The 14,168-nt window shown below is 35.2% G+C and overlaps 1 protein-coding gene across 3 annotated transcripts in view; it reads right to left on the bottom strand.

Annotated features, from left to right (window-relative positions):
- The window catches only part of LOC138696524 (phospholipid-transporting ATPase VD), a 346,689-nt gene that overhangs the window by 45,773 nt on the left and 286,748 nt on the right, over positions 1-14,168 (bottom strand). For all 3 annotated transcript variants that reach the window (XM_069821610.1, XM_069821608.1, XM_069821609.1), the window contains exons 7-9: positions 11,644-11,757; positions 8,063-8,275; positions 3,966-4,632 (exon numbers count right to left, since the gene is read on the bottom strand). In XM_069821610.1, coding sequence (XP_069677711.1) covers positions 3,966-4,632; positions 8,063-8,275; positions 11,644-11,757 — 994 coding nt within the window. The remainder of the gene's footprint in view (positions 1-3,965; positions 4,633-8,062; positions 8,276-11,643; positions 11,758-14,168) is intronic.

Here is a 14,168-nt window from a genome sequence, read left to right on the forward strand (position 1 = left end):
AATGCGGATGCTTTAGCAAAGAAGGGTAGTACTGCTACTTACAGACTTGTTACTAAATCTACGTATTACTCTGTGAAAAGATTTATTAAATCTACATACTTAGACTTCAACAAACAAAATTTGATATCACAATCTCAAGGGGAAAAAATGGAACTATCTCCATCATAATCCACAGTTAATTCCCGATTCACTACGCAAATCGTCTGTAGCTGCATTTAGATTGGCAACAGGCCATGACTGTTTGGGCAAACACCTGCACAGAATTGGAATATATTAGTCCCCTAACTGCCCGTTGTGCAACTCAAACCAAGAAATGGATTCGGAATACCTTAAAATCTGTGCTTCATTGGCTAACCATGACAATATCTTTGAAAAATATTGGAGTGCAAGAGGTCAAATGACTTTATTGTCAAACGCCTGGCATTAGAAAACAACAACAACAAATTATTAAGGAAACAGAATCAACAATTTTATAGACAAATATTTCATCACTGACAACAAGAAAACGGAACAAAAATGAACTTCATTATACCAAAGAGAAAAACAACAACTGCAATAAAAGTCTACATTTGCATTTATTACTAAAAGAAAAAAAAAATATTATTGATATAGCAGAGGAGCAACTTTAAGACTAATAGGTGCAGTACTAGTAACAGGCTGTTCAGTTACAGTTGAATACTTCACCCAAGATAATCTAGATCCCAGTTCTTATGTGTCACGAGTTTCAAGCAGTACATAACAAATATGTAACATATAAATATGAAATTTTCGCAGACAAGAAGAATAAGATACCTCAATATCTCTGTCTGATGTTTGTTTCTGTTGGTGGAAGGAGAGGTAACATTTCCCAATTTACAGGCAATATGATAAGCAGTGAATCATATATCTTGACTATGAGTGTATAATATCATGAACTTGATTCCAGTGAGACATGTTGCAAGTCATCAATCTCTGTAGTTGGGCACAGTATGGTTCACTACAATTTTGAATAGCATATATTTATTTACGATTATTATGTGAAGCATAAAACTATACAAAGTGTGAAAGGAAGTTCGAAAGGAAGGAAAGATCAGTGAATGAACTAAGAGACGTTTTCGGCGTTAATATAATTAGCAGAGGATTGTGGGCTGTGAGATCACAGATTTAAATCCACATGATTTTTATCTGTGAGGAACATTGAAAAGGAAAGTGTATGAAAATAATCCGCATACAATAGAAGAATTAAAAACAATATTCAGGTGCTCTGTCGGCATATGATTATTCTATCCAAAATAATAACTGCTCTTGATATTAACATTGATCGAAGTACTCAGAAAAGAAGGGAAAAAAAAGAGTTCATTACTTTTTTTTTTTTGTATACGAATATTTATTTCACAATTTACAGATATGGTGTGTCCTTATTCTTTCTTAAATTAATACACGACAATTACTCATTTAACGTGAAATTTTGTCCTTGAAAGTGACCTGTATTACTGGCAAACAAAAAGTTTTTTATGGTAACACATAACAAATATGGTGGTGAATATTATAGTGTTTGTCGAATAAATCTGCAATTTTATTGTAAAAGACGTATAAACAGCTGAGATATTTTGTTTAATGTGCGTCATCAATTTTTTATTTCGATGTAGTATTATATATCATGAACAAAGATAATAATTTAATAATTTATTTATTTAATCTGGCAGAGCTAAGGACAGTAGGCCTTCTCTTCCACCCAGCCAGACTCTAATTCTATTTGAATGCAATTGGCTTACATAGTCATTACATTAATATCTAGACTGTAAAACAACATGAAAGTGAATAATGAATTGTTTGAAAAATATTTCCTTAGTCTATTCTTAAATTGGTTTGATGTCTGACAGTCTCTGACATTACTCGGTAGGGAATTCCAAAGTCGAGGAACAGCCACAGTGAAAGAAGATGAATATGAGAATGTTCGATGGGAGGGAAGGGATAATATTGAGGAGTGTTGTGATCGTGTTTCTAAGTTATGGTGGGTGGATAAATTTTGAAAACGAGACGCGAGATAGACAGGAGTGGAGAAATGCAATATGTGAAAGAGGAGGGAAAGTCAATGGATTTTCCTACAATCTTCTAGATGGAGCCAGGATAACATTTCGAGGGATGGTGTTATGTGATCAGCCCGGCGAATATTGCAGACTAAACGGACACACATATTATGAACACGTTGCAGTCTCGGCGATGAAGTAAGCCTTAGGTCAGTAAACAGAATGACACAGTAATCGAAGTGGGGCATCACGAGTGTTTGCACTAAAATCTTTTTCAGGGAGGAGGGTAGAAAATTCTTCAGTCGCCTAAACGAGTGGATTAGTGAGAATACTTTTTTACAAAATTCAACTGCATGTTTCTAGACTATGTTTAGTAGTATGAACATTTTATCAGAATGGGGTAACTAGAAAAGAATTACAAAATTATGTGATTAAATGTATAAATACTTGGTTGTGTAGATTAACTTCAATTATTCTACATAAAAAGATATAAAACTCTAAACATCACAAAGCAGAACTCGACATAATTCAAATTCAAATTAAATATAAATACTAAATATATACTGTATGGTAATGAAGAGTGGGAAAGCAACAGGAGTTGATGGAATCCCCATTGAATTAGTGAAATGCTTTGGAGGAGACAAGAAGGAAATTCTATCATTATGCAACGAAATATATGAGAAAGGCGAATAACCTGAAGATTTTACGGAGACAATGTTGCTGCCAATACCAAAGAAAAACAATGCCAGGAAATGTAATGAGTTTAGGACTATCAGCCTGATATCGCTCTCGGCGAAGATTCTCCTGCGAATACTGAATTGACATTTATATTATAAAATGGAAGAAGAGTTGGAAGAAGAGCAATTTGGTTTCAGAAAGGGGAAAGGTATGAGAGATACAACTGGACTGCTGCGAACAACAGGTGAAAGATACCTAGAGACAAATAAAGAAGTGTATGTAGTACGGATTGTGGACCTGGAAAAGACTTTTGACAGAGTGGAATGGAATAAACTTATGGGGTTCTCGAAGAAAATTGGTGTGGATTGGAAAGAGAGGAGGCTATTCAATCATCTTAATATGAAACAACGAGTCAAAGTCAGGATAAAGAAGAAATGTCAGAGGGAAGTGGCATAGGGAGAAGAGAATGACAAGGAGCATTACTTACCCTGTTCAACATCTACTTGCCGGAGTCAATGAAGATCTGTTTTCAGAACATGGGAGGGATGATAGTAGGAGGAAGAAAAATAAGGTGCATAAGATTTGCTGGTTGTTAGCACTGTTAGCAGAAGAGAATATGATATTAAGGGATATGCTACTGGAATTAAATGACAGCAGAGATGAGTATGGGATGAAGATAAATGCAAACAAGACAAAGACCATGGTTATCGGAAGAAAAATAAAGAATGTAAACTTACGAATTCTAAATAGGCAGTAGAACAATTGGACAGCTTCAAATAATTGGGGTGTACAATAATTGGTAACATGACCTGTTGCCAGGAAGTCAAAAGAAGGATAGCAATGGCAAAGGAAGCTTTTCATAGAAAAAGGAGCATCTTCTGAGGACTTTTTGAAAAAGAACTAAGGAAGAGACTAGTGAAGTAGAATGGAGCATGTGAAATAGACAAACAAAATAAAAAATGAAGCTGTGCTAGAAAGAGTGAGTCATGAAAGAATAATGCTGAAATTGATCAGGAAGAGAAAAAGAAATTGGCTGGGTCACTGGCTAAGAAGAAATTGTCTACTGAAGGATGCACTGGAAGGAATGGTGAACAGAAAAAAAGTTTGGGGCAGAAGAAGGCATTAGATAGAGACAACATTAAGACTTATCGATCATAGGCGGAGATAAGAGGATGGCGGAAAAGAAGGGAGATTGAAGAATGCTAGGTTTTCAGTGAAGGACTTGCCCTTGAGCAGAATATTATGAATGAAAGATATTTCAACATTAAGATCACTGACCTGGTAAAGCTACTGTTGCAAAATGTGGTGTCCTCTTCACAAGGCGACAGTTATAGCTGTATGCAGCATCCACCAATGCCAACTCATCAGGACTTTCTGCCTCAAATATAGGCTTCAGTTCACATGGAGAAGGTGTGGCAGATCGCTGATGCGAAGTGTGAGAATTCCCAGATTTATTGCTGGATGACTTCTTGCTCGAACCCACCAGCAATAGTGATGGCACATTAAGAAGCTTTGGTCGATTCACTTGCTTAGAAGCAGGAGCCATTGGGGGAGACTCAGTGGTTGGGGTTGTTTCAGAAGACGAATTTATCGGAGACAGGATAGGCTGGTGAGGAAATTCCATGAGGGGTTTACCACTGCTGGGATAGTTCAGCATTCTTCTACTGATGGGGACTGTGTCGGAAGGGGGAATATTGACTGATGTGGAGTGTGGGGGATATGACTGGGAATGTGCGGGGGGAGGAGAAGGAGTCACAGAGCGGGATTCTGAGAGGCGGGAATACTTGTCAGTCTGAGCACCTCCGACAGCTATTGCAACAGACTGCTTTGTGTTGGCAGTAGTGTTCTCGTCACCACGTGAGTGCGACGATGCTATGTTCATGCTGGCTCCAGAGTGGCTGCCCAGCACGCTTGTGACTGACTCTATCACACCACTAGCATTCATCTGGAAATACAGAGAAGAAAATACAACAACTAAAGACTTTGGTATAAAATAGAGTGTTGATCAGAAGTCAAAAGGAAGAGCGCAGTTTCAATCACTGGTGGAAGCAAACGCTTTTCTCTGTTTGTCCTAAAATCCAGAATGACACCTTTAAATTTAGTACGAGGTTCTTTTCTTAGTGATAAAAGCTGGTACAAAGAGAGGCTGGTCTTCTTTTAGCTTGTGGCTGAGAAAACAGGAACTTCTACCTCCTTTAATTACCACATGTATGTCGTGCTAATGAAACAACTTGTATGCGAGGCTTATCCAGAAAATTAAGTCGCTGCTGGTTTTAAAAAAAAAAAAGAACATTTAATTTTCATATTATTGCAATGTACCGAAGTACATATGATATTTCCGTGCAGGAATTCTGCGTTAGAGCTTAAACTGAGAGGATTCAATCCAGCATCGGAATTGGAATCCGGTGTGGCTTAGTGGATAGAGCGTCAGCATGTAGAGCTGAAAACCCGGGTTCGAATCCCGGTGCTGGAGAGAATTTTTCTCCGTTCCACCGATCCTCCATCTCCGATTCTTCATCTAATTTTCAGTTATTCCATTGAATTCTATACACCTTACACTACTTTTCTACATAGTTTCCACTATTATTAAGGCACTTATCACAACGAGTTTGTATCCCTGTATCATAGAACGATTGTGCCTGTGATGATAACCACATACTCATTCATGGCTTCTTTTGAGATCGACATCTTTGAAGAAACACTAGCCACCAAGGAACTTCTTCAATAGATGAAAATCACTTGGCTGCAGGAGAGATTATCAAATTGTCCCAGCCAAACCATCACTGAAGACAGATAGTCGACCACTTTGCAGACCATTGTGCACATTTTCACAATCTACATTACAGATCCTAACCCATCTCCTTATAACTGAATCATTTAAGGCATATTCTCCATATACCTTACAGAGTTGATATATATCTGCAGGTGGTGTGTCAGTCGATTCATTTAAACATTTTAAGTACATAGAACGATGCACCAACATGATCTGATTGTCCCAAAATTGTGTCTGTATTGTACTGTATTTATTGCATTCTATTCATACATTGCTTCACACCTAGAATATGGAACATAGTACGGCTTTGTAACAGATAAAGCAAATCAGTATGTATGTAGAAAATTGCAACTGCATTACTGCAGCAGCAATATTTGCAATTGGAATTTACTTCATGGACACACTTTATATTTTTTTGGGAAGTTAAAGAAAAATTCCTGCAATAAATTGGAGGAAATTTACCTCTGTGATATAATTTATTAAATAAAAAAGGATTATACTTTTATTTAGATCTGTCTATACAAAAAGATCCAACTGTAGTTCAAGTCAGTTGATAGCTTAAAATCAATAACGAAGTACATATGTCGTCCTTTTTAAACCCTCTCTTCTGGAAACTATGCCCCAAAATCATGATACTGAAATTATGACACTGTCACCATTAAAATAAAGGTTGTTATTTGTACCTAATAGATGTACTTTTAAACTTTTACCATTTGCTACTATCTATAATTGAGTAACCTTGTATGAAGAAATAAACGTAACAACATTTCACTACTGTCATCATATTAACATCGTCATCCAAATCTTCCTCCTAACCATCACCAACAGCATCTTCTTCATCTCTCACAATAGTCTCTTTTGGCAAAGAAATGAACACCACCTTCACAATCTTTTCTTCTCTTCCCTCTTAGCCAATACAAACTTACTTACAAATGGCTTTTAAGGAACCTGCAGGTTCATTGCCGCCCTCACATAAGCCCACCATCGGTCCCTATCCTGTGCAAGATTATTCCAGTCTCTATCATCATATCACACCTCCCTCAAATCCATTTTAACATTATCCTCCCATCCACGTCTCGGCCTTCCCCAAAGTTCTTTTCCCCTTAGGTCTCCCAGTAACATGCTATACGCATTTCTGTATTCACCCACACGTGCTATATGTCCTGCCCATCTCAAACGTCTGGATTTAATGCTCCTAATTATGTCAGGTGAAGAATACAATGCGTGCAGTTCTGCGTTGTGTAACTTCTCCTGTAACTTCATCCCTCTTAGCCCCAAATATTTTCCTAAGCACCTTATTCACGAACACCCTTAATCTCTGTTCCTCTCTCAAAGTGACAGTCCAAACCTCACTATCATATAGAACAACCAGTAATATAACTGTTAACTTTCAGATTTTTTGACAGCAGACTAGATGACAAAAGCTTCTCAACCGAATAATAACAGGCATTTCCCACATTTATTCTGTGTTTAATTTCCTCCAGAGTGTCATTTATATTTGCTACTGTTGCTCCAAGATATTTTAATTTTTCCACCTCCCTCTTAGCCAATAGAAAAAAGAAAATGTAAAAGCTATTTGTGTATATTCATTCTTGTAACATATTTTATAAAATTTAGCATCTACCAGTATTTATTAATTTTGTCATCCAGCACCACAGCTGCGTGATCTAGGTGATGCTAGCATCATGATGAATTTGGGGAGATGCAAAATCTAGTTCCGTAAACCAACTATAATGTCTGGGAGGATCATCATGTTGGCCACATGTTACTTCCATACTGGTTGGATGATCGTTCATCTCTGCTGCAATCAGCTGGTCGGCCTTGGTCCTCCATGGCTTGTTGTGCCACGAATTTATTATTATTTTAATATGCCATATTAGTTTTGTCAAGAATGACTATGATATATAGTTTCTCTAGAATTTATTTTTTGTGCGGAAGAGAGCTTTAACAAAGTGTATCCAGTTATTCTGAAGAAGTTCATTTCTACTGTGTTTAATTTCGATAAGTTTGAGTATCGTTTCTGAAGAACCCAAATTTTACTGTCATACTGGTGTGTTGGAAATGTCAAAGAAGTGTTGTATGCCAGTGATCTTAACTCTTGTTTCATTTAATATTTCTAGTATTTGATCTGAAAATATTTACCACTTTCATATAATACTTGGCATCCCAATTAATTCAATAAGTTTACTTATTCTAAAATTTTAATGTCCCTTAAAATCTTATTTCTAATGAGTTATGTCCATGAAAATGTCATTGTTTATATGTAAAGGGATTCTCATAATAACAACTTCATAAATACCTATTGTTCGGAAGAAATATTCCTATGTGTAGGTTATTTTCTGAATTAGATATGAATGATATGATTATCTTATCATCAGCTTATAACACTTGTGTGAAGTTGTATTAAGATCCTTTTATATAATTTCCATTCCAGCTGAGATCATTTCAATTCATACATGATATAGATTATAATGAACACTTTTATATGATTCATCTGTTTATTTATTTAAAAAATGGCAATGATTATATTACTTACATAATTAGCTCAATGCAACTAAATTTTAAAATTAGCCAACATAGGTATATTTCATTCATAACTTACGATGTCATGATGGGGGTGTCTAGAGACCACAACTGTGTTGCAGACTGCCAGGAGCAGGAGGAACTCTTGAATGCGCTGAGAGTGCGGGACATGCCTCATATCACTCATGTTGCCTCGCTCAGACACTTGGTGCACGTCCAGATGGTGCAACTCCTCCTGGAGCTGTGGATTCACCATCAATGGCATCGGGGCCCCTGGTCTCAGCTTTAAATTCTGTACATATTAAAACGAACACTTCTCTTAGAACTGCAGTTGGACGTGTATCTGGGATGAAAAAGTAGTACAAATGTGCTAAGTAACACAATCTCATACCAATATTCCTTAAAAAAAAGTCTCAACAGAACTTCCTCTTGAATAATTTTATACTTATTAACTTCAACTATCTTCGAACAGTAGGCTATTTTCTAATGCTGAACACTTTAGAACTGAGAAATTTGCTCTTTTCAATTGATCTTTGATATTCCTCTTCAATATGTGCAACTAGTACAGATACAGAGCTATTATTATCATACATCCCGAAAAGAGCGGCTGGCCAGTCGGCTGTGCTCTGCGTGGTTTCTGCCAAGCGCATAACCATTTCTCCGGCGCTTCTCCAATATATAACAGTACTAACAATAAATTTTCAATAATTTGGGCTTACCATGCTCACAGTCGTTGCTGAAAATGGCCTCCGTTTGCCGCCACACACAACTGACATCTTCTGATAAACGAATGAACAACACTCCGAAGATTTCTTCTCGTATATAGTCTTTTAGTTCATCTATAGAATGATTTTTCCTATAAACTCTACCTTTTAGTGTTCCCCATAAATAAAAGTCACAGGTTGTTATATCTAGGCTTCGTGGAGGCCTCAAATTATTACTGATTAGTCTCGTCCGAAAATACACCTCAATTCCCTCATTCACACGGCAGTTGTATGAGCAGTGGCAGAATCTTGTTGGAAATAAACTGACAATCGTTCCGCGTAAGAACACTACGTTTTATGCTTGATTTTCGAGTCTTCACTGAGCATGTTTCTTTAAATCTTTTAGTGAGTCGTCTAATTGTTCTGGCAGAAGACACAGGTTTGTTTGGAAACTTTATTCGAAATTTTCATCTTGTTTTCGCACACGACCTTCTGCCTTTTATGTACGTATTGTACATACATACATGTTCATATGTACAGTGAGAATTTGTTGCTAGGCATTACCTAAATACACAATAATCACTAAACTTTATAAACGATCTACACTTGAAGAATCGAGAATTTCATTACACGACTTCTAAGCACACTGAATGCCATATGGCTACTGAAGCTCGATTGCATAGGACAAACGGTTAGCGACCAGCAGAAACTACACAGGGCGCAGCTGGATGGCCGGCCAGCTGCTCTTTTCTGGGACGTATGATGATAATAGTAGCTCTGTACAAGATGGAAACATTCTTTGGGATAATAAAAACTGCTATTCAACATGTCTTACATTTGCAAAAGAGGGCAATTATAATCATGTCAAACAGAGAATCATGCAGAAAAGCCTTTGGGGAGACTTGTATGCGAATACATGGGAAAAATCATTATAAATTCGCTAATGTTTAAGCTGAAAATCTACCAAAATGTTGCAACAATAATTTGCTGTAATTTTTATACAGTTATAATGGATCATTTAGGAATATTTTAAAATTAAAGATATAACTTTTAGGTGTATAGTTTTTTCTTTATTCACCATTACGTGAGAAAATATTAACTTTGCCTATACAAAAATAAATTATGTTATGAAGCTAAAATTTTGTGTTCACGTTAATAGGAGACTATTGCCTCTGCAATTGCCGAGTGGTCAGACCTTCAGTCTGTCACGCAGGTGGTCCGGGTTCGAGTCCCGGTCAGGCCTGTTCATTTGAAAAATCCGTAGTGACACTTGTGGTGGATAAGGTCGTAGTTGGGATTTTTCTCAGGGTCCTTCTGTTTCCCAAGATAGGTATCAACATAATTCCGTTATTATTCCATAGTAGTCCCTGAATGCCAGCTGGCGATGCATGGAGGGGACTGGTCTAAGGACAAGTGGATATCAGCAAACCTTAGTGTAGTCAGCCAGTGTGGGTTTGATAATGTGCCTATCTCGAGGGTTAACACAATGGATCTTCTAAGTCGCAGTGTCCCTTCCCAAAATAAAATACAATGATATTGGTATATGAGATTCAAGTAGGCATATCTTAACAGAAATTATTAAATTCAAACTGTGATTTTTTAATAATCAAAGAATTTTTTTTTTCAATGTAACTAATTACTGAATAACTATTATAATTTTAAAGATTCTCTTATTAAGAACCACCAGTAATAAACCAAACTTCTTACTTGATTTGTTTTTGAGATGTATGACCTCATACTTATATATGGAAATTTTTAAATATTTTCTCGCCTATTACATGCAGAATGAATTATTTCATTCATGTATATCTTTTGAATAATAGTGCAAGGAATAAATTACAAAAGATATCAATCGCGAAATGTTTTTATTTATTTGAACTGAAATGCTCATTTTGATGTGCAAAGGTATATGTTAGGGAGAAGCTGCAAACTTTATTTGTCACAAGGCCATATATTCTTAAAAGAGAATTTTATTACTTGCTGTGTAAAATAGATATTGAGCGAATGTATGCCATTTACATGTCACTGACTTGTTTTTTAGATCTAATATTTACTTTAACTATTGGCGATTTTTGGATTCATAATATGATTAGTGATCAGTTTACGAAAGTAAAAAAATTATGAAGGTATTCTGTAAAGCTACAATTTTGTAAACTTCGATATTAACAACCCTTTTTTGTGGCAACATATTACATAACTGGTATTGTGAAAACAATGTTGTGATCCCCTATGAAACAAAAGAATAGATATATAAGCCACAATTAACTTTGCAGAAATAAGTTTTTACATATAGTATAAATTCAATATTTTTCTTAAAATCGTCACGCTTTTACCATTCATGAAAAGGCGATTTGAGTACTATAAATTGTTCTTATTTTGAATCTTCCATTATAAAGGAAAGATATAGTTTGTTGAATTCTGTTACCAATCCCCATACTGTACCTCAGAATAAGAACGTCTTCCATACTGGATTGCTTAATTGAGTGCCATGCTTTTATAAAATATATAGAGTTCAGGCTTTTTCCAATGATTTCGTTAAAACTGGTCTACTTGTAAAAGTTATTTCAGACAGAAACATAATATACACATATGGTGCTATCTTAAGACAATCTTCCTTTATTATAGGAGAGTAGAACTTGAAACTATACACAATTTTCACGTATCAAGTGCATGCTAATGTATTCATCTCAAGTTCCTAAATTTAACAGTTTCTATTCTTTTGTAGTTCATCAATATCCAACAGTTGCTGTCTTTATAGACTGTTAAGTACCGGTATAACTCACAGAACGCTAAGCATATACTTTTCCTTCAAAGTGGGAGGAATAAATACATTATTAACCAGCACACAGATGTCTGTTCCCATATCACTGTGCAGTCTTACAAGGAAACCATACACCACAAAGCAGTTGTAATATTAAACTCAAAGTATCTTATCTAACCTAATGAACACACGTACCTGAACATTTTCAGGAGGTGGGTGGTTATAATCAACACCAGCTATTGTACACCTTCTGAAAATCATCTTGTTTTCTGTGAGAGTACCAGTCTTGTCAGAAAATATATATTGCACCTGTAAAAGAACATACATATGAATAGCACAATTTTAATATTGTTTCTGCAATTTCACAATACAATACTTTATTGACAAATATCAATTACTATAGTACCAACTGATAAGTTACGCATCAGAACACTATTAATGAGATAAATGTCACTCAGAATTATATCATCAGTTAAATAAATTACAATTCTCATTCAAATGCACCTAAAAATGTTCATTTCCTATTACCGTACAATTTACTGTGATATAATTACAAGTAAGTAGGCCTAAGAGTTATAGTTCAGTGTCAATAACCTAATTTAACTCCTGTTTTTCAAACAAAAATGAAGAACCATTATAGAAAGTGGATTAAAGATGGACATACACACAAGACATGTCCAAAACAGCATAGCCAAAGATTTCAATTTCAAAAAAATTACAACCACTGCCATTAATAAGAATATATATATTTATAAAACAGAAAATTATTACTGTTACTGTGATTTTAAATTCCTTGTTTGTCATTTCAAGGACGCAAAAATTTCTTATCTCGTTTCAACATCGTGCACCTGTTCTTTACTAAAACTAAAAAGTACAGTATGTCATTTTACGTCATACAACTTTCACTTGACTTCGTTTAAGACATATATTATCATGGCTTATCTCACTTTGTAAAAGCTGACAAGCTTCAACTTCAAGTGCAATGCTATAATAGTCAGTGTACTTTAAAATATAGTCTACTGCCAACGTAAAACATTTTCACTTCAGAGCCTCATATCTGAAATCACCAAATATCAACTTCGTCACAATTTTGGTGAAGGACGAACTGAACACTTTCACATATTAAGTAAATGGATAAGACGTCGAACCTTCTTTAAAATGTGGTACAACAAATGTAAAGCTATGCGACCTAAAAATATTATCATGATTTCACTTTAATTATTGTATAGGTGCTCGATTTTAAGAAAGGAAAACTTAAAATATGAATTTTATGTTTATTATGCAATTTTGTAACATTTTTATTTTGAATGGTGGTTGCTGCAATGCACAGATGATGACATGCTTAGAACTAAGACCTATTAATGATGAAACCACTTCTTTCTTAACTACCTAACCATATTTCTTATGTGCTAAAAATAAAATAACATTGAGATGCAACATAGATTTTAGAAATATTTGTGTTGTACAAGTAACTCTTACTTTTGGATGACTTTTATAGCAAGTTTTCCAAACATCATTTTGAGCCTATCAATAATTTAATTTTTATGAAGGGAATCAAACTGAAAATGTAACACACTTTGAAGGTGATGTTCAAGTTGGAAATAACGTTCAGTAACTATACAAAAAAATTAATACCGAATATCAAAATATTTAAAAATTCAAACAATAAAAAATGTTGGAATGGTGGAATACAAATATTGTGATTTTATTTAATCATAATGTGCAAGAAAAATATTAACATACCAGTACCTAGATCAATTTTTACGTTAAGAGATATATTTTGATCACAAATGCAAATAACGGGAGGATAGTCAATAGTCAGAATGTTTGCGATCATTTGATTAAAGACGTAGTTCTTTAGTAATAAGAAAAATAATATGAAGCTAAAATAATTACTACAAGGAGTTGTGATATGATGTGATATATAACATATGATATGATATATGACAAGATATTATATATATGATACTATATACATTTATGATAAGATATAAATGATATAAAGAACAAAACAGGAGGCTAGTGAAGTAATGCTTTGTGTGAAGTGTGGCAATGTATGGTGTAGAAACATGGACATTACGACGAAGTGAAGAGAAGCGACTATAGAAGCATTTGAAATGTGGATATGGAGAAGAATGGACAGACAGAATAAGAAATGGAACTGTTTTAGAAAGAGTGGGTGAGGGAAGAATGATACTGGAACTGATCAGGAAGAGAAAAAGGAATTGGCTGGGTCACTGGCTGAGAAGAAACTGCTTACTGAAGGATGCATTGGAAGGCATGGTGAACGGGAGAAAAGTTTGGGGCAGAAGAAGATACAGAATAAGACGATATATGACATTAAGATATATGAATCATATGCAGAGACTAAGAGGAAGGCTGAAAAAAGGAAAGATTGGCGAATGCTGTGTTTGCAGTGAAAGACCTGTCACTGGGCGGGAAAACTATGAATGAATATGGTATGATATGATATAGGTACAATATATTATGACAAATGATGTGATATGATGTGCCGTGACGTGATATGACATATGATATGATATGATACGATATGATATGATATGATATATGATATGATATGATATGATATGATATGATATGATATGATGTTTAGTCAACTGTCCGAAGACAAGTTTGAGCTTCATAAGTGACACCAACAAGGCATCGCTCATGAGGCTACTATGCCAGGAGATAACGAGATAGAGTGACCAGTTCCTTTC

The sequence above is a fragment of the Periplaneta americana genome, chromosome 3, assembly GCF_040183065.1.
Source record: "Periplaneta americana isolate PAMFEO1 chromosome 3, P.americana_PAMFEO1_priV1, whole genome shotgun sequence".
NCBI classification, from domain to species: Eukaryota; Metazoa; Arthropoda; class Insecta; order Blattodea; family Blattidae; genus Periplaneta; species Periplaneta americana.